This window comes from Lepisosteus platostomus, chromosome 14 (genome assembly GCF_059453375.1).
Source record: "Lepisosteus platostomus isolate fLepPlt1 chromosome 14, fLepPlt1.hap1, whole genome shotgun sequence".
NCBI classification, from domain to species: domain Eukaryota; kingdom Metazoa; phylum Chordata; class Actinopteri; order Semionotiformes; family Lepisosteidae; genus Lepisosteus; species Lepisosteus platostomus.
This window is the reverse complement of record NC_142624.1, coordinates 6,462,774-6,490,123: the sequence shown is the minus strand read 5'-3', so window position 1 is coordinate 6,490,123 and position 27,350 is coordinate 6,462,774. Positions and strand designations below refer to the sequence as shown.

Sequence of the window (27,350 nt, the reverse complement as noted above, 5' to 3'; positions counted from 1 at the left end):
ACAAACCAACGTGAAAATCTACCATACAGATATCACACTTTTACTGCAGTTTCACCTCTACAAGTGCTTCATACATCCATGCATTTTCTACCCACTTTATTCAATACAGGGTTGCCTATCCTGGCAATCTCTTGTGCTTTCATTTTACTTTAGTATACTGGAAGATGTGTCCCATGGTTTACTATGGTAAATGTCCCTCAGGAACATGTTGAGTAAAAGTAGAGAAGGACCACAACCAAAATGCCAAAATGCCATGACAAATTCAGCCCTCTAAACTTTAATAAGGGAAGGAGGGATCCCTTCTTACTCCTGGGGATTCTCTTTAGGTGGATTTATGTTTTGCCTTCGTCAGCAGCCAGGTAGCAGCTCGAATTTCCCACTACAGGACTATTCTACTGTGTCTCTTCATTAGGGGCCGAGCAGAGAAATCTGTCATGATGCAGGAAACCAGGCTCTGTAGTGGGAAGGAAGCATTTTTAATTTTGTTGTGACAGATTTTCAAGCATTAAGCTAAATATTTGTCTTAAATCATTAACAGCAAACAATGGTTTCCCCATTAAATTTTTTTTTCCTACTCCTGCAGAGCTGAGTTACAGTGCAGAAACCGTTGATTGTTTCAATACTGGATAAGACGGGTTGGCCTGCTTCAGTTTTAAATACCAGCAGACATTTCGTGTTCTACAGAAAAAAACAGGTTACAAAAACCTGTCTGTCCATTTTATAACTGCTTTATCCATGGAGGATGTCTAGCCTAACCTGGCAAGCAATGGACACAAGGCAGGGTACGCCCTGCACAGGTTGACCGGACAGTACATTTCAGGGCACTGACAGATAAACAATCACACACACTCATACCAGGGCAAATTCTTTACAGAACCAATCAACTCGGCAGCATATCTATAGACTATGGAAGGAAATCTGAGCACCGAGAAGAAACCCACACAAACATGAGGAGAACATACAAACCCCATGCAGGTAGCACCCCCAGAATTGAGCCCATGGCCCCAGTGCTACAAGTCAGCAATGCTAAACATTGCACCACCATACCACTCTGTTACAAAATCAGTGTTACCTAGCCGGCATCCCTTCAGAAACAGACTAAATGCACCTATAAGGTTTAAAAAACTAAAGATTGCCTTTCCAGCGAAGACCACAATTGGGAACTGTAGCAACTGAAAGACCCACATCTCTCCACAGGATGAGTGAACATCTTTGGAGGAGAAACAAGGGCTTCATGTTTTGGTTATCCTCAGTCAGCTTCTTTATTTAACTTTGAAAACAATTTATTAGATTTACCATTGGGTGGCCCTAAGGAGTCTTGTAGGAGCGGTAACATACTGTGTATCTGTTGATAAAATTAGACCAGTGGAAAGCAGAAAATAAAACTGAATGATCAATAAGGACTCATGTCTAAGGTTATATATCCTGTTCTTTTTTATAACCAGCTCAATAGATAATCTTGTAGTGACCAGATCGCCCTTGGAAACAAGTTCTGAATTAGATTTGAGGATGCCCTGGAAAAAAAATACAGTAGATGTCACCATGGAAATCCCATTAAGCTGATATTATGCATCGTTTGTGTAGTACATTCACCACACCCTCCAGCAGTATAAGACAATGAGGAAAGAAAAGCATCCACAGCTCTACCAAAAACAAATACAAATGACGAGCAAATGGGATTTTAAACAGCTCAGTCACGACAGATGTTCACAACCATCTCAAACTTTGCATAAACAAATATCTAACAGAAGCCTGGATCTGTGTTCACATGCAGTCTGCAGTTGGTTGTACTTGAGATAACATTTGCACTCTATCTTTACCACATTTCCCAGCATGTCAAGTAGACTGACTGGGCATTCCTCATGGAATCTGCTAAGAGGTGCATTCATTCTCTATCAAAAGAAAGGATGTTTTACAAAAATAGCCTTTGTTGCCACACCAGCACCAAGTAACTGTCCATCTAGAAGGATATCCGTTACGGGGGATAAAATAACATACTGTTTGTGTCTATGATTGATTTGAAAAGATCAAGCAAAAAAAGACCATCTAATATGATCTGATTTACATCTGGCATGGAGTAAATCAAACAAAGACTTTATTCTGCTTTAATGTTCGGTGCTTATCAATGAACAGACACTTCTAAAGTCTTTGGCTCATGAGTGACTTAACCAGTCGTTGGCCAACTGTGTGAACTGAAGACGAGCTGAAAAACTCCCCACAGCCACCTGAGAAGACATTCCTCATCAAAAACTACAACACCTCCCAGGGAGGAATGCTAAGATTGACCTGTGTATGCCAATCTTCTTCAGAAGAAAGACGTTAACATGTTGACACTATCTGTCATGCAGAATGTCTTCCGTCATAAACATCCAGTGCCCACTTGCAGAAACTGAAAACTGAGCAGCTAGAGTCACAAACAAAGGCAAACCAAGTCATTCAGCTCAGTAAGTACTTTGGAGTATGTTGTAGGGGGAGTCTATTATAGGCCTAGTACTGTATATAGCATAGTCTTTACCCCTTGTAACTTTCCCCACTTTGCATTTGAAGTAGAAAGAGCTCACCAGAACTGTCTGGAACTAAATTTACCAATGAGCTAATGGATAATTATAGCCAACTATAGGGTTTTTCTGAGTTAACTGAGCAGGAGTGATGTGCATAATGTCCTGACCTGTGTGTGGACAGGGTGTGGGCAACTAGTGTGAAGAGTTTTGCTTGAGGATGAAGCATGAATGGATGAAGAGCTATTTTTCTTTTGTTTGCTTTTTATGTTACAGTTTTAACAAACACTGTCCTTAGATGCAGTGCGAGTGTGGTCAACTGAACAATCTTCATTTTGCTCTAGCAGAGCACAAAGATTTCCAATACCCTAGCGGAAAGAGCCAAGCTGTGGTGTCATCACCTTGGAGGAGTCGGAAGCTACATACGTTCATCCTGGAAGAAAATATTGATCTACATCTGAATTTAAAGAGGAGAGAAAACAATCCTGACAAAATAAATACATCTATTGGGAGGTCCCTTGCTAAAGATAATGTACTAAATATATGCCTCTTGAGAAAAATGAAATAATTCTTCTTTGTGAATTATCATTATTGTTAATATAATCAAATAATTCTTATACTGACAACAGTGTTTAGTTGTTGTATGTTTCTGAGTTCTTTTCAGTATAGGCCAAGTACTTAATTATTGAATGCACACCCTTCATATGCATGTACAGTATACACAGCCTTGCACCTCTTGTTAATGGGGAAGCGCATCAGTCGGTGTGCATTTATAAAGCCCCAGTCATAGGGAATTGATAGTTTGATGAGCTACAGCTGTGGGCGGTTCTATTAAAAAGCCTCTCTAGAGAGACTACTGGGCTCTCTCAGACTAAAGGGGGGGAAATTGATGGTGCTTCTAGTTGAAACAGCAAAGCACGTGGGTGGAGAACTCTCCTGAACCCACCTGGAATGAGTGCGGGCGTGGGATGCAGGCTGGCTGAGAACCAGACGTTGGCAGCTGCAGGGGTATTGCACGTAGGCTGGCCGGGTGTGAGAGAAGGCGCCGGCCGCTACAGGGATGTTTTCGTGTGCGTGTGTAGCGGAGCTAGTTTGGATACGGTGACGTCATCGCCCTCCCTGCGCGTAGCAGGGACCTCAGCCGCCTGGGCTGGGGGAGGTCTCCTTTAGCTCAAGCGGCTGGTTCCCCTTTTGTGTTATGCCGGAGACCCGGGTTCGCGCCCCAGGTTTTGCGGGACTAAACAGGGGGTGGAGGGCACGACCCCGCGCGGAATTGCGACGGTCACACGTGTGCATGGGTGTGTGTGTTCACCAGAGACGCAGTGTGTGTGACTGGGCAGCCAAAGGCTGCCGAGGTGCAGAGAAAAAGCAGCTTGGTGTCTGCTGGACGAGAGTTGCATGACAGAGGTCGCCAGAAGGAAGTTTGTGTGGTGCTATATCTTGCTGGTGGTGGGGGGATGTTGAGGTTTAGGAAATGTGACTGGAGTGGAGTCCACACCGATGAAACGTAGACTTAAGCAGCAGAGGCAGATGGTCGCACTCACCAGAGATGTGGCAGGGCTACAATGCAGACTCTGTAAGTTGCAGAACCCTATGGGTGATTGTACTGTATGTGTGCTGTATAGGCCACACCTCTTCCACACCAGAGGACTGCTGGTCGCAGACACTCAGACGCTGTTGCCAGTATGTTTTTTTTCGAGAATGAATGGTGAGCAGGAGGGCAGCAGGTGGAGAAGGCCTGTGCTTTACCTGGAAGGGTAATAATGTGTGAGATGTATGAGACTGATAGGCACACAAGGCAGAAGGGCTTTCACATTGCAAGATAAGATAAGATGACTTTATTGGCCATATACAATTTCATGCATTAGGAATTTGTCTTTTCACATATCCGATCTTGCTTTCCATGAGACACACAGACAGGGGGAGAAGCTTGGGGTCAGAGTGCAGGGTCAGCCATTTATACAGCACCCCTAGAGCAATTGGGGTTAAGGGCCTTGCTCAGGGGCCCAACAGAACAGGATTCCTCCGCTGGCTGCAGGATTGGAACCGGCAACCTTCCAGCCACAGGCGCAGATCCTTAGCCACAGTGCCACCGTTCTGCTCCGACTGCCTTTGGCAATAGTGCTCCTCTACTGTATCGTCATGCCCAAGTGATTGAAGAGCGTGTACAATGTTAAAGTGTAAGAACATGGAAATGAACAATGGCATGTGACAGAATGGTGGCGGCAGGATTGGAAGGTCTGCAGCCTAGTAAGGAGACATGAAGTGGGGCTAAAAAGGAACCCCAACTGTGGCACAAGAGTGGCAGGGGTTGCCTGTCCATTCCAGGCTCTCTGGCAATGAGTGACGGGTGGTATGTCATTGTTGCAGGGACAGTGGTGTAGAGCAGTAAACTTGTCACTGCTTTACACAGGTTCTTGAACAAGTTACCACAAACTGTTTCATAGTCTTGAAAGGAAACACGATTTTAAAACTTTCAGGCACTCACATGTGGAACAAGTCCCCTAAGTTATTTTTCTTTAAAATTAAACTTATAACTAACATGCTGAAACAGATTTTTAAAGCATTCAGGTATGGCTAATCTGTCTTTCTCTATATACAACTACAGGCATGAAAGAAGGGAATTGCATTTAGAATTCTGACTTGGAGACACTCCACGGAAAAGCACTTCAAAGCTCAAAAGGTTGTCATTTAGCATGCATTTGTTCAAGCTGGAGACATAAGCAAAGAAAAAGTTGCAAAAATAGCCCATGAATATTGCCAGCCATATTGCGTCTTACTTTTTCCTAGAGATACGAAAGCCAAATTTTATCCAAACTATTGTCTAGAAGACAGAAATAATGTGCCAACAAAAACGCTTTGGTGGATATACAGCAGGTAACAAATAAAGACAAATAGAATCTTAGAAGATGCATACAGTGCCTCCAGATAGTGTTCTGTTGAATTACAAATATTTTCTAATTAAAACATGAATGCAGGCTATGGTTTAAATAAATCAATGTAAGCAAAAATAAAAGAGAGAGAATGTATAAGTACAATCCCCCACCTCCTGAGTTCATGGTCTTTTCTGAAAAGTATTTTTGGACAGGGTTATACCAGCCTTGCACAATGGGGTAATGCAATTTTCACTCAGTTTTCATTGAAGCCTCACACGGTCAAGATGGTTAGTGAACGTTGATAGACTGCAATTTTCACATTTGTGCAGCAGCTTTTCTACTCAATTCAAGTCAGGGACCACTCAAGGGTATTCGCTTTCTTCTCACGAACTCACTCCACTGTAGTTTAGGCCTTGTGCTTTACGTCAGTGTCTTGCTGAAAGGTTAATATTCGGCCTAGTTTCAAGTCTTTAGCAGACTGAAGTATTTCCTTTTAAGATTTGCCCGTATTTTGTTCAGTTTTCCCCTCAGTCTTGACAAGTCCCTGTGATGGGAAGAAGCACCACCACAAAATAACGCTGCCCTCCCGATGCCTGACAGTAGGGATGTTATCTGGCTCATGTACTACGTTGGCATCAGACATAATGCTTTGCATCTAGACCAAAAAGTTTCATTTTTGTCTGAAAGCACACGTTTTTTGCAGTATCACTTATATGCTTTGCTGCAAACTCCACACAAGATGGGAAGGGATCGTCACTCTACCACGCAAGCCAGCTTCGTGGAGAGATCGGGACGTTGTTGATATGCACACATCTCCCATCTGAGCCATTGAGATCTGTGGTTCTCTAACTGTCATCATCGGCCTCACAGCGGCATCCCTAATCAGCTTCCTCTTTGCCTTCCTGATCAGTATGGAGGGACACTACATTAGGTAGTATGACACCTTCCATTTCTTAATGATCAACAGTCACTGCGCTCAAAGGAATTTTCAGTATCTTTGAAAGTCTCCCCTAATCTGTATAACACCCCTACAACTTTTTATTGCTCTTGGTGAGTTGTTTTACAGTAGCTTTTAGTGTTCCAGATTGGGGTAAACACTGATTGCGTTTGACTATCATTAAAAACCTTGTTTTCATTATAAAAGGGCAATATTCATTCTATGCTTTTCTTTCTTGATTTCCACTAAGAAATCTTTTAAATGGCCTCATCAACTTTGCACGATCAGCTCTTACTAATGAGGTGATTTAGTTCTTATGCAACAGTCATTGGCACTGTATTATGATCAATCAGAAATGAGCAATTCATCAAAATGACACCAAAAAACATTATGTCAATATCACATCACATTCCACAGAATTTATTTTTCTTTAAGTGTACATGCAGAAATATAGTCTAAGATAGCCAAGTAAAGCACAATATGTACTGTAGTGCTACTGTACACAGATGTTTTATCATAATTCCAATTTATAAAAAATATTTTGTATTGTACCTAACCCACCTGAATCTCACAGGCTGTGACTGTAAGGAAACCACATCCTTTGTTAAACACTGACTTAACATTTCACAAGAATGATCACTTGAGTATCATATTCCTGTCCATTAACCTCCTGTCATTTTAATTTAAAACCCTGGACTACGATTCCATGAGCAATAGGATAATCAACATTGAAGTTTATTTGAATTTAGGGAACACCATATCATCATAAGGTCTGGTTTTCGAAAAATCTCATAAACATTTTTTTTCCAGATATCCCAACTTTTTCAAGAAAAATTCATTTAATTCTTAATTAAAACAGATCACAAAGGCACATGGCTATAAAAAAGGAAAAAAAAACAAAAGCATAAGTTAATACAGTTTGCATTTCTGCTCTTCTTTGGGACATCTGTCTTTGGTTAATGGTTTGCAAAAGGGCCTGGTACCACAGTACTTCAACCAAATACAGAATTCTTCTATCACCGAGTTATACCACCTGCTTATATCACAAACTGGCATTTATGCACACTACGTAGGCAATAGCAACGCCAGAAACTGTTTTCCAATGCATGGTAGTCTAATTATGCAATTGAAAACCATCAATGAAAGGTACGACAGTTTACAGAAGGTCAAATTTACATTAAAACATTCATCTATCCATTTTCTAAGTGCTTTATCCAATACGGGATTCAATACAGGCCAGCTGAAGCATATCTCGGAAAGCAATGGGCACAAGGCAGGATACACCCTGGATGGGATGCCAGTTCATCACAGGGCACACACGGACACAAACACGGTTACATACACACTCACACCAGGGCCAATTTTCCAATAGTCAGTTAACTTATCAGTATGTCTCTGGACTGTGGGAAGAAACCCATGTGAACATATCAAACTACATGCATCTTAGGAATTGAACCCAGGATCCCAGCTCTGTGAAACTACAATACTTTACAACTGTGCCACCATGCTTCCCTACTATAAACGTTGGAGAAATAAATATACAGTAGGTGCATGCAAAGCCAAACAGTTTACAATTGAACACCTTCTATGCCAAAGAAATAAACAAAGATACAGTATGCAACACAAAATGCTGATTACAGACAGAAATTCAGGATCAGTCATCAAGACACCAAGGGTGAGGCAAATGCTTGCAAGAAACTGAAAAAAACCCTTTCAACATGATTACATAGGGAAACTAAATGAGTGTATTCTAAGATGATGTGGGGAACATTAAGAAAACCACTTCGTCAATTTGCCAAACAGCTCATCAGGACTCACTGCTTTTTTGACACATAATAAAGAATAGAGAGAGAAGAAAAGTGGGATATTGCCCATTGCTTTTTAAAAGGATATTAAATGACATACAACAGAAGGCTATCTTGCCCATCTGGACCATTCTGTAGTTAGTGACTAACTGAACTGGGAATCTCATCTAGCAGTTTTTTTGAAAGAAGCCAAGATATTGGCTTTGACAACATGGCTGGGTAACCTGTTGCACTCATCCATAACCCTTTGCATAGAGAACTGCTTCCTGTTCTCTGTTTCAAAAGCACTTCCATCTGGCTTCCAGTTGGGTCATCTGGTTCATTTGTAACTTACTCCTGGTCATTATTGTATTAGCTGGTCCTGGATGGATCCACAGTAAATGGTGAGGATTAACTCCAATCACATGCTGTAGTTAACCATTAGAATTAATAACAACTTTGCACTGCCTGCTGCTGTCCAAGGTGCTGAAATACCACTGCTACTGGCACAGTAAAAGCTCCTTGAAATTCTTCTTGATTTCCCTTTTTTTTACTGTATCAACAGTATAGTTACTGCTTCTGTTTTACTCACAAGAACTCATATTTGGGATAAAACTGAGCAACGCATGAGGCAAGAATTCATATTACACAACATGTAGCCTGCGAATGAATAAACCAGGGAAAGAAGGAATACAGTATGTATTGCAACAGCACTCAATGGGTAGAAATGAAAGTGGGCAGAAAAACTGAAGTGATGGGTAATTGCATTGCATGGTTTATATGCATCATCTGGGCATCCATTTCCAGATCACTAGTACATCACAGAACAAGCTCAGCATTCTGTACAGATGTTTTATGACTGTACAACACGCATCGTCTTGTTCCATCTACATTATTAAATGCATCTTCTGTTCATGGCTTCAAATCAATCCTGTTAAGCACAGTGGCATGCTAAGAACTCCTGCTTTTCTTCTCTAGCACAAGCCTGCATTGCACAGAGAAACATCCTAAAAATCATACAAGCATATGTCCTTCTAAAAGAAGCAGAACAAACTCCCTTTTTTTATCATGAGCACAGCCATCTGCAATTATATGTTAAAGTATCCATTAGTTATACTTTTATTTGGTTAGTAAATGCCCATATCCTGGAATGATAGCATACCGTAAACCATTTGCATGAAGAGTATATAAGTGCAGGAAACACTTGTACAGGTACTGTTCTTTAAGGTAAAAGTAAATTGATAAAATGGCAAAGTAGCCTACCACAACCTGGAACAGCAAAACCTGTACTGTTCCGCTGAAACTACAACAGTGTCCAGAGAGTGTGGATTCAGAAGAGCAAACACGTGGAATGTATTCCATGATAACAGCCAATTAGTGCAAGCTCGTCTACCACTTTGAAAATTAAGAACCTTAATTCAAGTGAAAAATAGATTTTGGAACCTGCATGGTGGAAAACAAGCGTGGGGGTACAGTTACATTAATGGTGATCAAAAACATCTCATGATTATACAGTATAATTTTGGGTTGAGCCCACACTTCCTGCTGTTGTGCGTGTCTTTTCTGTTTGTTTTGTAAAGGCCTCTTATTCATGTTTCTCCTTTTATTATCACATGCCATGGTAACCAGAGCCCAGAGTTAATCAAATCCATTTACTAAATCTGTCTGCCAGGTCCAAATTAAAAACATGTCACTTGAGTCCTGTCTTACCAAGGACTTCTGGTCTCTTTGAAATCAAAAGGCACCACTAGGTTTGACAACTTTAGGTAGGTCAAATGTGCCTTCTACAGTATAATGATCTGTTCAGCTGAGAAAACTTGAGAATGCTTCCTAAAATGTGTAAGGCACTCTGGTAGAAGAAATACAATATATCCCTCCCTTCATTTACAAACTCACTCTTAAGAAAAGGCTACAGAATAGGTGAAATGTAAATGTTTTTTGACAATGTAATGTTATTTCAAATTTCCAGGCACGTGCTATGTTCAATATAATAATGCATGTTTTAAACTATGTAACGTTTTTGGTACAATACATGCAGGAAACAAAGTTATTTTCCCACCATTTTAAACCTCTAATAAAATTAATATTAGGCATCTTCTTTTGTTCAATCATTTCTTCCCACAGAAACAATGTGACACAAAATTAGCAAACACTTAACTGTGGTAAATGAATTCACTGCACTCACAGTGCATCTAAGTAGCATCTGAATATTAAACCTGCTGTACTTCAGTCACAGGGACTGAAATGATTTTACATTGCAGGATGTGAGACTAGCTAAACAGGTGTCCATTTTAAAACATTGAAAAAAGGTGCTGTTAACAATTTAAAAATGTGAAGCTTAATTTGTATATATTCCCTGGCTTCTCACTATGAGGGGCTTGATGCTGAGTCTTAAGGAGTTATGTCAGCATAAGTTATCATCATATGCTAGGAGACCTGTTACATTAGTAAGCAACTTAAAAGCCTTCGAAATGACTCTCACTTCCTGTGACTGAAAACTTTTGGTAGTACTGTAGTGCTGCAAGATTCCAGGTAACCTTATCCATGAAACGTTCCTCTTGGACTGCATTAGTCTTCCACTGCATGCGTTTTCAAACCCCAAACCTTACCTCTATGAGATGGGATTATGACTCTAGTAAAGTGTTTTCAATTCAATTACTGTCTAGTGCAGTGTAAGTGCAGTGCAGTGTAAGTCAATGCTGCATTAGCTTGACAACATTTAGAAGTCTGAACGTTTATAGTTCTCTGTTTGAGCTTTTTTTTACTGTATATTCTCCACAGTGCTTTCACGTCTCTGTTGTGATGTGATTTTATGACGTTCTTTGAGATGGTGCTCACCACAAGCAATAAATCACGAGGACGCCAACTGCTTTTTTTCTCTTACACCCTGGGCGACGCTGCACGATCAGCCATATTCGTGCTGCACAGGAAAACGAAATCATAAAATTCAACTTTTTGCTCCAAAAACCCCCCAGGGAAAAGTGGTTGCGCAGAATCAGGATTTAGGAAACACCCAGCCATGTTTTGCCTCCACGGAATTACGAGCCTCAAAGTGGTTTCTGATCCTAAAAAAAAACCCCAAACAATTTAAGCTAATCATCAATAAACTGACGTGGAGGGCGAACCAACATTTCACATTTTACCACTGCGAGTCAGTATTGCTCTTCTGCAGCCTGCAAAATACTGGCTGGAAAATTCACTTTGTTATCAAGACAGTCTCTTAAAGGGGAAGAAAACTTGGGTTTCTTCCGCTCAGCCTTGAATGCAGTCTATTATCGCCACATTAATTTTCAATATCACTGATGCGGCATGCAAGTATTAAGTAAGCACATTTCAGGAGCTGCGAACTACACAGCTGTGAAGGCCTCCCACACACCACGTACATTAGTAAAAGCTTACCTAGAGCTAATATGGGCACCTGCTACAGTTTACACCTTCACTCCCTGACCTGCATTTAAAGGAAATGGGTAAAAAGGTCTTCCCATACTGAAACTGATTCGCGCTGACCAGTGTCCTATGCATGAAGTGGAGTTCATCCCTAGCGACGGCTAATCCGTATGACTCAGACATTTGTAGCTAATATTTTTTTCGTGGGGGGGGTTGAAAAGTACAAATCACCGCAAAAACAGAACATGTATCACAGCAGCACTTAAAGCACGGCTGTCACGGTCTAATCTACAGTACATGCCTATATTTTCCTAATCTACTTATATTGTTTTGATATTGTTTCTTGAACTAGCCTTTGGCTTTTTTTTTTGTTTACTAGAGCTTCGTCATCACCGTCATCTTTTTCCACCCGATTTCCAAAAATGACCGCTCCTCCCTTTCTCTAGAAAGAATATCTGTGCCCGCACTTCTTGTTCACCAGTCTACATACAGCCTTTTATTTAAAATCGAATGATAATAAGAAACAAGAATAACAGTGATACCATCGGCGTCTCCAAGACATTATCAGAAGTGCAATGTACTGTAGGCATATGGAATACTAATAAAAAAAAATCAGCAACTGCATATATCTGAGAAACATATCTTCCATATAAATATATATATTTTAAACAAGAATTATCTGGAATTTAAATGACATTCGGTATTAATACAAAAATGATAGTCGCCCATACATTGTTACTCATTCTACTTTAGTTTGTGTTGTTTTCATTTTCTCGTGACGCAACATCCCACCTGAAGCTCACTGCAGGACCCCCAATAAAACCAACTTCAATTTTCTACAAGCATATGCTAAATACCACCCTCATCGGTGAGCATGTTACTTTTTGTAGTTACTGCATTCTTGTTTATTTTTTCTCCTGGCTTAAACTCTTCATGCGGTATTTATTTTCTTTTTTCCCCGTGTTTTTTTGCTTACCGTATCTATTGGTTGACATCCCTAGCTGGTAGCAGACAGTCATTAAGCACAGGACACTCCACAGACGCGGGTGCTCCATGTTTCCCAGTGGTAAATGCTTGAAGGAGCAGCTTCAATTTCTTGTTAAACCATCATTTTTTGGCTGTAAGCTACGCGGCGGTACTGGCAAGAAATCCCAACTAACTGCGCTATCAAATAGAGAGACAGACTGAAAACCCGGGGCTTGATGACGTGGATCGGGAACTGAAATCTGGTACTCATTTGCCCTTATTTTTCGCAGCTGATGGAGACCCGCAATGACGTCAGAGATCTGTGGAAGAGGATCTTCACGTTGGGGAGGGGAGGCAGGTCGAAGGGAAATTGAAAACTCATAATTGGCCGAACAATACTGATTTTTTTTTGTACAGCGTGGGAAAGGCCGATTGTTAAATGTGATCCGCGCCGTGCATGAGCTAAACAACCCCAGTCTGTGTACTGTAGGTCGATGCGGCACTATTTGTCAGCAGCTGAAGAACAGTTCTCATTTCAGGGCCAACAATTGCATGACGTCATCGGCATTGATTGACACCCGATGAGAATGAGGTGTTTTCCAGGATCTAATTTAAAACGCACAACCACACAACAAGTCTCACACTTTTTTTAAATAGGTATCGTTTCCCACATTGGTTGCGTGATGAGCACGATACAGTACACGTTTAAGGACGCTGGATTGCATAGATTGAGACATACATGTACAGCACCGTACGGTATAACTTGAATTCCCCCCCTTCTCAGTTTTTATACTTAACAATTTGCTTAAGATTGTTATTCTTTTCTGAATCTGTCAGCGCGGTATTTTATGTAATCTCACAGCAGCTTGCAATAGTGCAATATTACTAAATGAATGTTGTTTGTGAAAATCTCGATTGCTGTGGTGTCGAGGAAGCAGGGTCGTGCGAAATGAGCTATTGACAAGCCCCTGCTTGTTTTGCAGCAGGTACAGTAGCACAGGACGACTATAGGGTTACAGGGTTTCAGATAACGTGTGCTACGCCTCTCAATGCAAAACATAAATAACACAACGGGGGTTTTCTACAAATACCAAAACGCCAAATAGAAGTAATTTTTGCGTATTCATCCCAGCTTTGAAAACAATTTACTGAGTCATTTTATGCTTACGAAACTAGAAGATAAAACGCAGCTAATTGGTATCGCCGGAGCTTTCAAAGGCAGACGTTTTTAATTGTGGGAATTAAAAAAAAATCATATTGCTATGGTACTGGACCATTTATCGACGGGAGTTATTTGAAAGCGAGCAGTTACTTAGACAGATGTGATATGCTGTTTTTAAAGCAGTGGGTGAATATTTTTAAAGTATTGTGGTGTTGTTTGGTGCAATAATTACATGTACATAAAAAAACCCACACTTTTAGAGAGAGTACATTGAACGCTCGTCAAGTAATTTTTGTATTAGTTTCCACGTTTTTACAAAAAGGGTTTGAAGCGTTAGAAAAACGCCTGAATGATATTCTCACAGTTTCTGACACTAGGAGACCATCCTCGTATTCCCGGTACGCATTTCGTCGTTTCAGACTTGTGTTTCTGTGTCTGCTTAATAATGTGACAGAGGTGAATCAGCTGCATGTTCTTCAGGATCAACAAAATAACCTGTAGGCCTGTCCATTAAGGTGTGACATCATATCTGCTTCACAAAATGATGCTCAGCTACAGTATTTTTATGAAAATTTCAGACGTCTGAAAGAAACCCATACAGTTTTGCTCTGTGCTGCATTTTAAGGTACTCCTTTTGCGGTCTAACTCGGATATTAGATGCTCCTGTCTGTTAATCAATATCATATTTCAATTCAGTTGTATGGATTATACTGTACTGTATATAATTGTATTGCATTTTTCTGCATTTTCTGTTTTTTTTCCTGAGAATTTAGCTTTTCAAAATCAAGCTTTTTTCTACTGATTTGTTTGCTGTTTTTGCTCCCATCTGATGGTTTCAGAAATATCCTGCCTTAGGAGTGTTGTTACCTACGGTACAGTACTGTATATAGCAAGCAGAACCAAGTTCAGTCTGTGCTCAACTTTCCCAATAGCTACTCAACTTTTCCTAGTGAGATACAGACAGTCTCAGAATTAGATTGTATAAATATGGTTTTTCAGTTTAAAAATGCTCAGCTTTTTTGTTTCATCTGTAGCCCCATAAGCTTGTTCAGAGAGTTTTATGCAATAATGTACTGTATATTAATTATATGATAAAGCTTTTTGACATATGCCTGTGAAATTATGTTATCTTCCATTACATTGCTCTTCAGCACAATTGTGTGGTTATCAGTTTTAAGGAGCCTGCCCACAACTGTTTTTGGCCACAGTCTGTGCATTCATTTTCCTTACTCTCCAAACAGTGTTCTTGGTTCAGCACTTCCACGGTTTGACTGCACAACATTAGGCGACTTCTGTCAAATCTGAACACTCCAACTACATTCGATATTCATTGAGGCATACAGCAATTATGTAGCTGCCATTATGATGGTTTCTCAAAGGATCTCTAGATTTATTAATTATTATATGTAATTATATCAGTTAGACTACATTTCTAGTTTTTGTTTTTAGGAAGAAGAACATAAGGGCTACTTCTGTAACACTAGTAACTGGTAAGAGATTTCTGGGTTACCTGAAAAGGACTGGGGCATTAAATTTAATACCAGTGTTACTGATGGTTCTCCGATTCCTTTCCTCCTCTGCTGAAGTGATATAGGTCTCGGTTCATAGATGAACCCATATACAATGCCGAGAAAAGGTTAATGAAGCCCCTAGATTGGTCTGTTTATGAAGTGGATCTTCATAAAAGTCTAAATAAGAATGAAAATAAACTGATTAGCCATGTAACAGAAAGACGTAAATTGTATTTGGATTATTTAATTAACATAATGCCCAAGCTCTTAACATCCTTCTGTGAAGAAGTATAGTATGTGAACCCTTGGATTCAATAGCCAGTGGTTCAATAGCTCCTTGAGCAACAGTGACTTCAGTGATGTTTCCTGTAACTATGTCAGTCCCTCAGACTGGCTTTTGAGAACTTCAGCCCACTTTCCTCACGTCGGGTCCCGCTGTAACATCTCAGTGGGGTATGGGTCCAGACTTCGATTTGACCCATCCAGAACGTAAAATGACTTCTTCTCCAGCCATTCTGTTGCAGCTTGGCTCCTGTGTTTCAGATAATTGTCTTGCTGCACGACCCACTTTCAGCTCAGCTTCACCCGATGTATGGAAGGCCTGGAATCAACCTCCAGAATTTGCTCTTACAATGCAGAATTCATGGTTCTGTCAAAGCCATCCGGGTCGCTAAACCATAATACTCCCAGCATCATCCTTGACGGGTTGGGTGATCTTCCTGACTATAATAACAAGGGAGTCATATTTAAACCGAACCACATACAGTTTATAAAATGACTGTGTGACAGATCCCCCTTTGTTTGGCAGCCGAGCGTAGAGGATCTGCACATATTAATCCCCATTTTATATCATGGTCGATACAGAATGTGGTGACCAGGCCACTTTTTAACGTGTGACTGGTCCACCACAAGGCCAATCTCCTTCTTTTCTCTTATGAGTACTTACTGTGGAACTTTCCTTGACTCATTTGATCCTGTTTGGCCAGATCCACTCTACTGTCTTTACTACCTTACCAGTAGGCCAACACAGCAATAACTGAGGGCTACTTACTAACAACAGCTCCTTACTGAGAGCCCTCCTCTGCTCTCAATAACCTAGTGATCAGCAGTCTTCCTATGAGGCTGGTAACCAGTAGTTTTACAGTAAGACTGTACCAACTAAGAGTCGCACTGCGAGACTCTTCTAATCAGGAATCTCCCTGCGAGACGCTGTTTCTCACCATCACAAATGACAGCGAGGGTCTAATCCAAATTTGAGCAGACAACCGCTGTCTTTTCCCTGAATCCCTCTACAGGGAGTCGGCTTCCAACAGGTTACAGCAATGCCTTAATAACCTTGTGGACTCTCAGATACTGCATTTTCTCTTTGCTTCTGGAGAGCTCCGCAACGTCTCCCATCTGTCCTTGTACCTTTTCCAGTGATCACAGTCCAGATCCAGGTTTATGGTTCCATCTGCTTCTCGAGTAGACTTTACCCTCAGGAGCTTGTTCAAGTGCTGGATCTTGAGGCAGTTCCGCAGTTTGGTTCTGACACCGCTTGATCTCATTAAACTGAAATCCCATTCACAGTTGGCTCTAAAAACCTGGAAAGCACCACAGATGTTAATAAGTGGTGCCAGCTCAGTCAGCTCTTTAACTGTTCAGCGTCCAGATGACCATGTTAACAAATCTCCATAATTGCTTTCAGTTTTATTTTTTTCCTTAACCACATTTTTGGTTACGCAGTACAAAAAGACATTGCCGATTTAGAATTAGTCCGGAGAAAAGCAATCAAGTATATTCCTGGACTGACTTCAAAATCCACAGGGCCACTAACATACTGTAGATAACCCTATGGATGGTTGAGAATCAGCAGTGAAATAAAAACTAGGGGGCACACATGTTAGCTAGGTGCATTTGTTTACAACAAGAGTTGTGGGAGACTGGTACAAGCTAACAAAGTAATGATGTTGAAGTCCATGTCAAGAAACAGTTGGACAAGATTACTTAGATCGCTAAGCTACTATAAATGAAATGAGCAAGATGGTCCAAATGTTAATGTTGGATTTCCTCACAATTAAGCAATAATTCACTGGGTACAGCATTGTTTAATAAACTGTTTAGGACATTAAAACATCAACACAGTTTGAAAATGAGAGGAAGCCACTTGATCCATTTAGCTTGATCCGGGGAATCTCGGTCAGCTGTTTCTTGAAAGAAGTGATGGCATCTGCTTCCACAGCATAGCTGGAAAGCTTGTTCCAGACTCCCACAACCCTGAGCCATTGTTCGAGTCTTGCACAGACTCCTGGGATATAACCCTTCAAAATTCTTGCTGCCTCAGCATTGCTTAGATCTTTGATTAGCAAGGAACTGTGGTGTGATGACAAGAAAGCAAGCTCATAGAAAACCAGAAATCCAAATCTCTTTGGTAGGAGCACAGACCTGCTGGTCCCATCAGGCAGTGATAATAGGAGAGGGGTGCCGCCCAGCTCCTCATTCAGCTGCCTGCTTGGGCTTTGTGCGCCTTGGAGTGGTTGACAGCTTTAAGCTCCCTTTTCAGGCCCACAACTGCTTTCCCAAAGTGGACCAAACAACACAGCTGTGCTCGCAAAGGGATTAAACACAAAATTGTACAGGGGAGAGGAGCTTTACCATCTCGAATGAAAAGAACAGGCTCACCATATTCTGCCCTGTGCCAAACAGAAGGCTTACAGCGATCCTTTCAAATGAGGAACAAAGAGCAAAAAAAAAAAAAGTCCAAACAGGGGGGCAAGTTTGGAACTAAGTTTGATTCTTGGCCAGTTCCTTTTTTGTTGTTGTTTTAAAAGGCCTTTAACCATTTCAAAGGCAGAAACGTAACAATGTAGAAGCAAGACAAGCCGCTGGTCATTGAGGTTTGGACAATATTGTAGTACATTTTTTTTCTGAGACTGTGCCAAGCAAAGAAAGATAGGAAGGCCAAATGTCAAAAATGTGATGCAGCACAGAAAGAAATCCCAGTAAAACAGCACTTTCATTCAGCTGTATGCACCTATATGTAAGTACACGTAATGAGTGCACACAGAAGATGGATGAACTTGAGCTGAAAACTTCCCCTGTCATTTGCCACTATTATTTTCACTCAAAATCTGTTTCCACTGCACAACAAATGAATCCTATCAATGGATGTGAAAACTGCAAAACGTTTCCCTTGATAAATAAGGCAGGTCTTTAATTTCATAGTATCCATCCATCCATCCATTTTCTAACCACTTTAGGTTGAAGTTGTGGGGGAACTGGAGCCTCTCTCAACATCAGGCTGACCAATGAGCAAGGCAGAATTCGCCAGTCCATCACAGGGCCGTGCAGACACAAACATGCACAAACGCACGCCAAGACCAGTTTCCCCAGGAGCCAGTTAACCTACCGGTATGTCTTCAGACAGTGGGAAGAAAGTGGAGCACCCAAGCAAACATGGGGAGAACATGCAAACTCCACACAGACAGCTCCCCAGGAGTTAAAACCCAGCGTCCAGTTGCACAACCATGCTGCCCTAATTTCATATTATCTTCTGGAAATTGACATTAACAGGAATATGACCTCATAAAAGTCGGGGGGGGCGTAGAGAAGGTATTAGGGCTCTGAACAGATAATTAGAAGGTTGTGGCTTTGCAGTAGGTCTCTGCTATGGACAGTGCCGATGTTTCCTTGAGCAAGGTACATTACTCAGCTGTACAGCTCCATACCAGTATTGCTGGGAGTAGCGTTCCATCCAGGGAAGAGAAATGTATTCCTGGTCCACTTAACACGATAGAAAATAGGGATAAACCCAATCCTGATGACCCTGTGAACTTGACTCTGAACTTTACCTTTAATGCAACATGGAAGATTCCAAGGACATGCTCTTTTTGGGATGGAGGGGCAATCCTTTGGAATTACGGAGCGTAAAATGTAACTCTGTTAATGAGTGAAGCAGAGTTTCCGATTGACACGTATGCAAAAATTGATTTTAACACTGGCCACAGAATCATGAGTGTAATCCAAAAGGTTAGGGTGTTAAGGTTCAGAGAAGCAAGTCTTTTTTTATTGTCTTAATGCTGAGTGCACTGCAGTATACAACATGGACATATAAAGGGAAATATATTTACGCTGTTACCATTGCCCAGTGGGAGGTAACTGACAATGGACGACTAGTATATGTTTAGAATGACAAGTACCAGCTGAATCACAAATATGTGTTGCTAATGGCTTCCTAGGACCGAACCCAGTCTTGAAAGTGAATATCTTGTCCAACTGAAACAGTGGTCCCCACTAAAATACTGTAGAGAGCCATATAAGTATCTTCGGGATTGTTGGTAAGCCACATATAAATCTTATTGCCCTCACACCTCAAACATAAACAGAATGTTTTTCATTTATCCTTAGACACTGAAACTTGCAAATAAGTAAACTTGCTTCTAATATTCTGATAAATCTGGTTGCTGTGACTCACTTATTGTATCATGACTGCAGTGTAAAATGCCAGTAATAATGCGGACCCAAAAGAAACAACCACAGGGAAAAGCAGATTTATGATTTTGATTTAGCCAAAATGACAGGGAATCGAAATAACACACACAGTACAAAATCATTAAGAAGTATATTTTTTCCCATGGGACATAAACTGATTAACTCATGTCAAAAAAGGCATAACACGTTTAGTTCAGCTACTGCTGAAGATCACTAGAATCTGGAAATTCAAAGTTTGTGAGCCCACAAATATCACAAGGAGCCCAAATAATTTAAGGTTTGTCTATGCCTGAGGATGCTTTATTAGATGATTAAATTAAAACTGTTCCAGACAAAATGTCCATTTACATCAGTCCTCATTAAAAACCACAACTCATTCAAGGTATTTATCATGTAGTGGCCCAAACACATTACAAACCCATAGACCTAAAAAAGACCGCTGTGGTTGTACTTGTTCTTGTCTTTAATGGCAGCCCCTGTGTCTGTAGACTTCTATTCTAATCTACTATCATGGAGTTCCTCACCGCCGGATAATTTTCGAAGAACCCCTGTGGGGAAAAAAAAAAATTGTTGAGCAGCAGAAAGTACAAAGGGACCTACAGATGATTTCTTAAGATTGTATACAGAGCCGTACCCTGCTATAATTAGAAGCCTTGTGACACAGAGAAACTGACAGAAAATCATAATGTACTATAAGCCTTAAAAAAAGCCTTAAAAAATAAGGGTGTTCCATGTGAATATACTAATATATTTAAGTAAAGTAGGGTGTGGCTTGAGATAACTGCCCATTTATGTACTGTATATGATAACATCTATATACAGTAGTATTAGCACATACAATACTGTATACATTTTTGCTCAGTCTTTAATATATTTGGATTTCGTGCCTCACATTTGGACAGGCTGGTACTCACCGTTATGCCAAGCAACTTTTGATCATTCTACTCTTCAAACGTGTCTGTCTTTTTCACTTCATCTACATTTTTCTTCAGAATATGCATCTCTCTGTCCTCCTAACAATTTCCCTTGCCCGCCGGCTTTCACAAAATGGGGACAGCTGCACCTGTGGACGCACCAGCCTGCGTGCCCGCTAAAGTACTCTGGTGAAGAAATCAAATATGTGGATGCAAAAAATCTTTCAGCCAGAGTCAACCAAGACTCTGTCCGGGATCGCGGAGGAGCTGGACCCTATCCCAGCAAGCAAGGGGTGCAAGACAGGACACACCCTGGATGGAATGCCTGCCCATTGCATAGTTACTGCCTGAATTTCTTCAAGATTAGGATGATAGCAGCTTGAGCAATATTGTGCTGCTATCAAGCTTAAGGGATCTACCCAGCAGAATCGATGGTACCTGAAACAGTGTTGTGGTCTGAAGGATGCTAGATGTGCAGCACATCTCCCGGATCGAATGCATGGCCAGCTGAGGACTTCCCAAGTCCAACACGGGAATGCCCAGCTTGGCGGACAGGATAGGGCCGATAGTGGTTCCACAGGGACTGTCGTTCCTCACCATCACATCCTGCCAATAACACCCAAGAAAAAAAAACCTAATTACTCATAAAACACTCAACGCTGAGAGAAACATACAGGGTCCCCCTCTGTTTCTGAAATAGCCTAAGTGCCTGTTTGAAAAGAACCTGAACTCACCCGCAAAGCTCTGCACACAACTCAAAGCACAAATTCCGTACAAAGTGTAGTTCCCCGTTGAGCGACATCAACACATTGTGCTTTTGCATTGGTGAGGAGGAAGCAGAGTCAAGAGCTCTTAAACTCCAGTCCTCAAGAACCACGGGGTTTTCTTGTTTTCTTTCTAAGTCAGCTCTTGATAACCGTATTCAACTTTTCGGCTGCTTAATTAATCTAATTTAATTGTTATTCCCTGGCATGTAGGACGCAAAGGTTTTAAAAGACCACTAAAACCCCGTTGATTTTTCGGACAGACACTTGTGTGATATTTTTATCTGCGTCTTGGCTTGCAGCTACAAACCCTGCAGCCGCACACAGGAAAAACAAGGAAGAGTAGTCACACTCCTCAGATCTGCTGATCCCAGCTGGAGGAGAGGGGTGCCCCATGTGATATTTAAAATACCTCGACTTATTCCATAAAGCTAGTACAAACTAGCTATATCACCCTGCAACTCACAACTAGCAATCCACTGAAGCTAAGCAGGTGTGAGCCTAGCCAGCACCTGGATGGGAGACCTCCTGTGAAAACTAAAGAGGGGTTAATGGGACCAGAATGGGATGCTCACCCTGCGTTATGTGTGGGTCCTAATGCCCCAGTATAGTGATGGGGGCACTATACTATAAAATAGGCACCATCCTTCAGATGAGAAGTAAAACCGAGTTCCAGTTTCTCAGTGGTCATTAAAAATCCCCATGGTCATTACAAATCCCAGGGCATTTCTCAAAAAGTGTAGGGTTTTCACCATGGCACCCTGGCCAGAATTCCTGGTCTTTATCATTCATTATCTCTTAATAATCTTAATAAATGTGTGAAAACACTGAGCTTGAAGATGCTAAAAAATTAAAGACTCGTGCTAACAAATGACTTACATCTTCAAAATAATGCAATAAAAATCATAACATAGGAATAAGCCTAAAACTTAAATCAAGGGATGTTAAAACTGAACAATACACCAGCAAGACCTCATTTAGAATGCTGTGTACAACGTTGGGCACCACAATAAATTAAGATATTGCTGGTATGAAATCGGTAGAAACCTTGTAAAAATGACATTCATTTAATAGACTATTCAAAGAAACTCCAGTATATGTCTTTCACTGTGTGTATAATACACACACTGAAAAAACAAAAACACACAACGGTTTCAAACAGCAAAGAAATGAGAAAGTGTGCAGGTGAATTGGGCAGCAAACACATTTTCACAACCTGCGGGATGCGTGTTTCGAAATTGCAAGCAGAGTGTTTTTTTTGTTTGTTTGCGATTACAGGAAAAAAAGGACCAGAGGCAGAATTCGAAATTTCACAACGCGTCACTTTCAAGGCTGCGTTTTTGGGGCTAATCGGAAATCATTTTTTGTGGGCTGCTGCAGGGTTATCAAAGAAGGTAAATGGAGAGCAGAGTGTCCTTGAGAAAGCTTGCTTTTACTGCCGTGTAGGCAACATCTCCTGCCAAGTGATGGAACACAACGGCAAGTCCTTGCCTCTTTTCCCCAAGACATTTGAACTGTAAATTATGTCGTCTCTTCTGTTGTGCTTCCAAGATCACTTTCGTCTTTCCAATTTAGAAACTATTTATGCGTCAGCATCTCAAATCCATTAGCTTGTAGAAAACATTTGAAAACTGGCTTATATACAGTATATACTGTTTCAGATTCATGTTTTGAATGATTTTTATTACCGGATAACGGCAGTAGCTTTCTCCCTAAAACGTGCAGTCATTGATTAGAGATGTTAAAACTAGAGTCCTGGCTAAAATCCAGGGCTCACACATTCTGACTTCCCCAATTTGGGCTTCCACAATCTGGCGTACCTAAATTTCCCCCTTACTTTGATCGGCGAAACAATTTCTCACTCCTCCTTCTGACCTGTGGTGTAGTGGGATTGCTAGTGCAGAACTGCTGTTGCGCTTGAAGTTTGTACGTGTTACAGAAACTTTCCAGGTGACGCAGCACAGAAACAAAATAAGAATTTGCACTTTTCAGCCCATTTTTACTTCCCATATGGGAGAAATCCCACTTGCTCCACCAATAAAGCACAGGATGCTGTGACAAGCTGAAAGAACACAGGAACGACAGTTCCTCTGATGTTAACGTTATGGTCACTGAATAATTCATGCTACTGTATATTTGGAGACAATTGGCCAAACAGTCTTTAAATGGCAGGAGCTAGTGTAAGGGCTGCATATTGACAACAAAGAAAATGAAATGGTGGTCAGGCAGCCATCTTGTTTTGCTCAAGAATCCAGTTTTAACATATAGCTATAGTTTGAAGCTGCTGGCCACACAGCTTTTGTGCAGGAGCTGTTTGCATGATGAAGTATCGCTATTGAAAGATTACACCATGTTCTGTCTTGTTTGGTGCTAAAATATTCTGAAGCAGTTACAACCCAGTCTTACTCGTATTGCCACATCCTCACTCCCAATCAGAATCTCCAGAACAAATATCACAGGCACATGATATGGCCAAGAGAAGGTTGAGGGCTAAATTAAAAAAAGAACTTAAAAAAGTAAAAAAGAAATCAAAAGCCTTTCTCTGATGGAACCAAACACACCAAAAGATTGAAGAAAGAAATTCACAGAGAAGGCATTACTCTCAACTGCCAGAACTGAACAGTCCTTTAACTGTCGACTGAACACTGCCAGAAAGCGATTCCATACCGGCAATAGATGTACAGTGATTTAGGGTGTGTTTACGAAAGCTCAGTTTAGTAGTAAACCCGGAAGGAAGCATGTAGCCGCAGGACCTACCTGCAGGGGAACGTCGACTTTGGTAGCAATCTCTCTCAGGATGGAGGCAGTCACAGCAGTGGTGGCATAGCGCTGGTTACTGTTAAACTTGATCACTGGACCCTGGGATGAGAGAGAGAACTGCAATCAATGGCGTCCAAAACCATGCTGAAATAGCAGCCTGAGCCCTGCCTGCTGATCCTGTATCCATATCCATAACCTCCCAGGCTTGACTCTCCACTACTGCAGACCTAACAGTTACTGTTTGTACTTGCAGGCTGGCATAATCCACACTCGTATGAGGGCATCGATCGATTTACAGTTGATTTGGTTGAAAAGCTCAACTGGGTTGATTTTACGATATCCTTTCTCACGCATAAATACCTCGGTGACCGGGAGCAGTCCGTTCTTTCACTATGTTTACAGCCTTAGACACTCTGTTGCTGTCATTCAGATCATGTTCTTTGGCTAGACTCCTTGCCATTCAAGAAATGTATTGTAATGGCTCGCCCCTGATTTGAAAAAGGTGATCAATTTATTCCATCTGCTTCAAGAGAGGTCAGTCATTTTTCCTGTGTTCCAAGCCTTGAAATCATTCTTATCTTGGTAACAGAGTAGTGCAGATCATGCTCTAATTGCCAATGGCTATCATAGACACAAAAAAGAGCATGCGACATGGCAGAATTCAAATTTTCTGAAGGTTTTCAATATAATTCCCTCATAACACATGACTTCTCAAATTACAAGTGGAAGGCATTTCAATGAATGCATGTATTTGGAATGAGAACTGGTTATTGGATAGAAAATATAGAAAGAATAAAGAGTGAACAGGTCAAATTACATGCACATAGCAAAACAAAACATTAAGATGGGAAGATAGGATTGAAAGCACTGAAGTAATGGAAAAGCTGTTTACGTTGATACATTTGACCTTTTCTACACATGTAGGACAAACAGCAAACAGAATGTAAGTTTATATACTTAAAAGTGTGGAACTGAAATTAATCAATATTATGTTCAAATTGTATAATGCACAGTCACAGCTTATTTTCCATACAATATAATTCTGGTCACCTCATTATAGACACTGCTGCCCGTAGAGTCAGACTAGCGAAGAGTACAATTCCAGGCTTAAAGGGAGGTCCAGTTTCGACAGGCTTATATAATCAAATATTCTTAAACTTGAACAGAAAAGATTATATAAAGGACCTGATCCAAAAAACTCAAAATCTTAAAAGACATTCAGGAAACAACAGTGAAATACAAACTAAAGGACACAAGTAGGAACTAAGGGGCAGTGCATTTAAGACAGAGAACAGAAGGGACTTTTTTTTACACCAAGGGTTGTGGGAGTCTGGAACATGTCAGCCAGCTGTTATTGCGGTTGATATATTCGCAGGCAGCCAGTGAGGAAAATGAAGGTTACCAGCCTGGAGACACCTTGCCCAGTGTATAACTGGCTACCAGAGTCACATGAGTTTTAAAAGCAGTTGGTATCTGTGATGAGGACTTCAACTTCTCAGTCAGGTTTGAGACACAGTTCTCTAGAGCAGTAGATGCAATTTGGTTAATCAAGATGTTCACTCTTGAAGTTATTAATATAATTAATGACACGTATATACATTGTACACTGTTTACAGCTAATGGGGTATAATTATTACAGACGCGTTGCCTGTTTACAATAAAGTGCCACATCGGAACGGGGCGATGTGGTGGCTCTGTGGCTAAGGATCTGTGCCTGTGGCTGGAAGGTTGCCGGTTCGTATCCCGTGGCTGGCAGAGGAATCCTACTTGCTGGGCCCCTGAGCAAGGCCCTTAACCCCAACTGCTCCAGGAGCACTGTTTTTATTAGTTAAAGAATAACTCAGAATCTCAAGTAGGTAGCTGTGTCAGCATGCATAGGCTGCAAAGTAACAAGTAAAGTTTTATTTCATGCTGAAAAGGAAAGAGAAACAACGTGTTGGCTGTGGAACCTTCTTCAGGTGTGAAGGCTCCACAGCCGAAACATTGTGTTTCTTTTCTTTTCAGCGTGGAATAAACCTTTACTTGTTCCTTTGCAGCCTAACTCAGAATATCCTGCCAAATGACTGGTAATTGGACAACCTATGTCATTTCCAAAGTTTCTAAAACCATTTCAGAAACAAAGTGAGGGATAACTGGGATATAAACAGAATTCACAGCCTCCTCCATCAGTGGGATTGTGTACCAGTGATGCCCAACTGCACCATCTGCATCTGGTAGCATCGTCAAGAACATGATGAAGGGTCTGACATAGACAGCCATGTACAGGGACAATGCTGATATCATGTGGGCAAGTACTCAAAATGGCTATCATTACATTTTTAAACTCTGTATAGGAAGCATTGAGTCGTTCACTGACTATCAACACCCTTTTATAAACCAACTCCCATGACTGCAACGCTAGCGTGCTGGTGAAAGATGGCCCAGGCTTCATAATTTCTTGTTGAAATAACGCTCGCTTCAAATCAGTACAGACCATTAGATCCTGTGGGACCTGAGCTGATCGCTCAAGATACAAGGAATTCTGGGAGTACGAGATGGGGGAAGTTAACGTCAATGTAAAATTGCCCTTACCTTGTGGAAAGCTGGTCTGTGATTCTCTTCATGTTTCTCTCTAGAGAAAACAGGATAACAAATTTCAACCCCCTTATTAGGTGAATTAAATGACAAAACAAGAACATTCTTAATTCATTTGCTGTTTGCTGGAGATTAGCTCCATACACGATACTCCAATGTAAAATGGGATGCTAGTTTTAAATCCCCATGTGTCAATTACCAACATCAAAACAAATGCACTGAAGATGATGGCTAGTACAGCATATTGCCAAATGGAAATGTAATTTAGGTTGTCAGGAACCAACTTGCGAGTACAAAGGGGACTGAGGAGTACATTCATAGTGCCCTAATGTACTCAGTGAGTACAATTAACCTTTTTCCTGGCTCTTCCTGCACATAACAAAAAAGCATGTCAATTTAAGTAACGATTTACCCAATTAAGTACCTTTCTGATACAATCAATTGCAAAACTTCAGAAGAAAATAATTTTTAGGCAATGGCAGGGCTTTTAGTCACAGCTCTTGAGTCCCGGGTTCGATTCTGGGCTGGAGTGTCTATAGTCTGGCGTTTACTTTTTTTCCTCATGTCCACATAGGTTTTCTCAAGAGTGCTCCAACTTCCTCCCACACTCCTCAGACCAGCCTGGCTAGGTTAACTGACGTGTCTACATTATCTGCATTCTGATAATGCATGAATGGACTCAAGTTTTATGTTATTTAGTTGAGATTTAGTTGAGACTCAACTCTGAATCCATACTGACACCTAGTG

The 27,350-nt window shown here is 41.0% G+C and overlaps 2 protein-coding genes across 3 annotated transcripts in view; both read right to left on the bottom strand.

Moving 5' to 3' along the window:
- LOC148648797 (receptor-type tyrosine-protein phosphatase-like N) overlaps positions 1-12,873 on the bottom strand; it is a 151,072-nt gene extending 138,199 nt beyond the window's left edge. The window contains exon 1 of the mRNA XM_088606732.1: positions 12,459-12,873. Within this exon, the coding sequence (XP_088462858.1) occupies positions 12,459-12,537 (79 nt within the window). The 5' untranslated portion in view covers positions 12,538-12,873. The remainder of the gene's footprint in view (positions 1-12,458) is intronic.
- Positions 12,874-19,634: 6,761 nt separating this feature from the next.
- Positions 19,635-27,350, bottom strand: part of dnpep (aspartyl aminopeptidase) — a 36,334-nt gene continuing 28,618 nt past the window's right edge. For both annotated transcript variants that reach the window (XM_088606731.1, XM_088606730.1), the window contains exons 12-15: positions 26,601-26,640; positions 24,027-24,128; positions 20,944-21,111; positions 19,635-20,139 (exon numbers count right to left, since the gene is read on the bottom strand). In XM_088606731.1, coding sequence (XP_088462857.1) covers positions 20,089-20,139; positions 20,944-21,111; positions 24,027-24,128; positions 26,601-26,640 — 361 coding nt within the window. In that variant the 3' untranslated portion in view covers positions 19,635-20,088. The remainder of the gene's footprint in view (positions 20,140-20,943; positions 21,112-24,026; positions 24,129-26,600; positions 26,641-27,350) is intronic.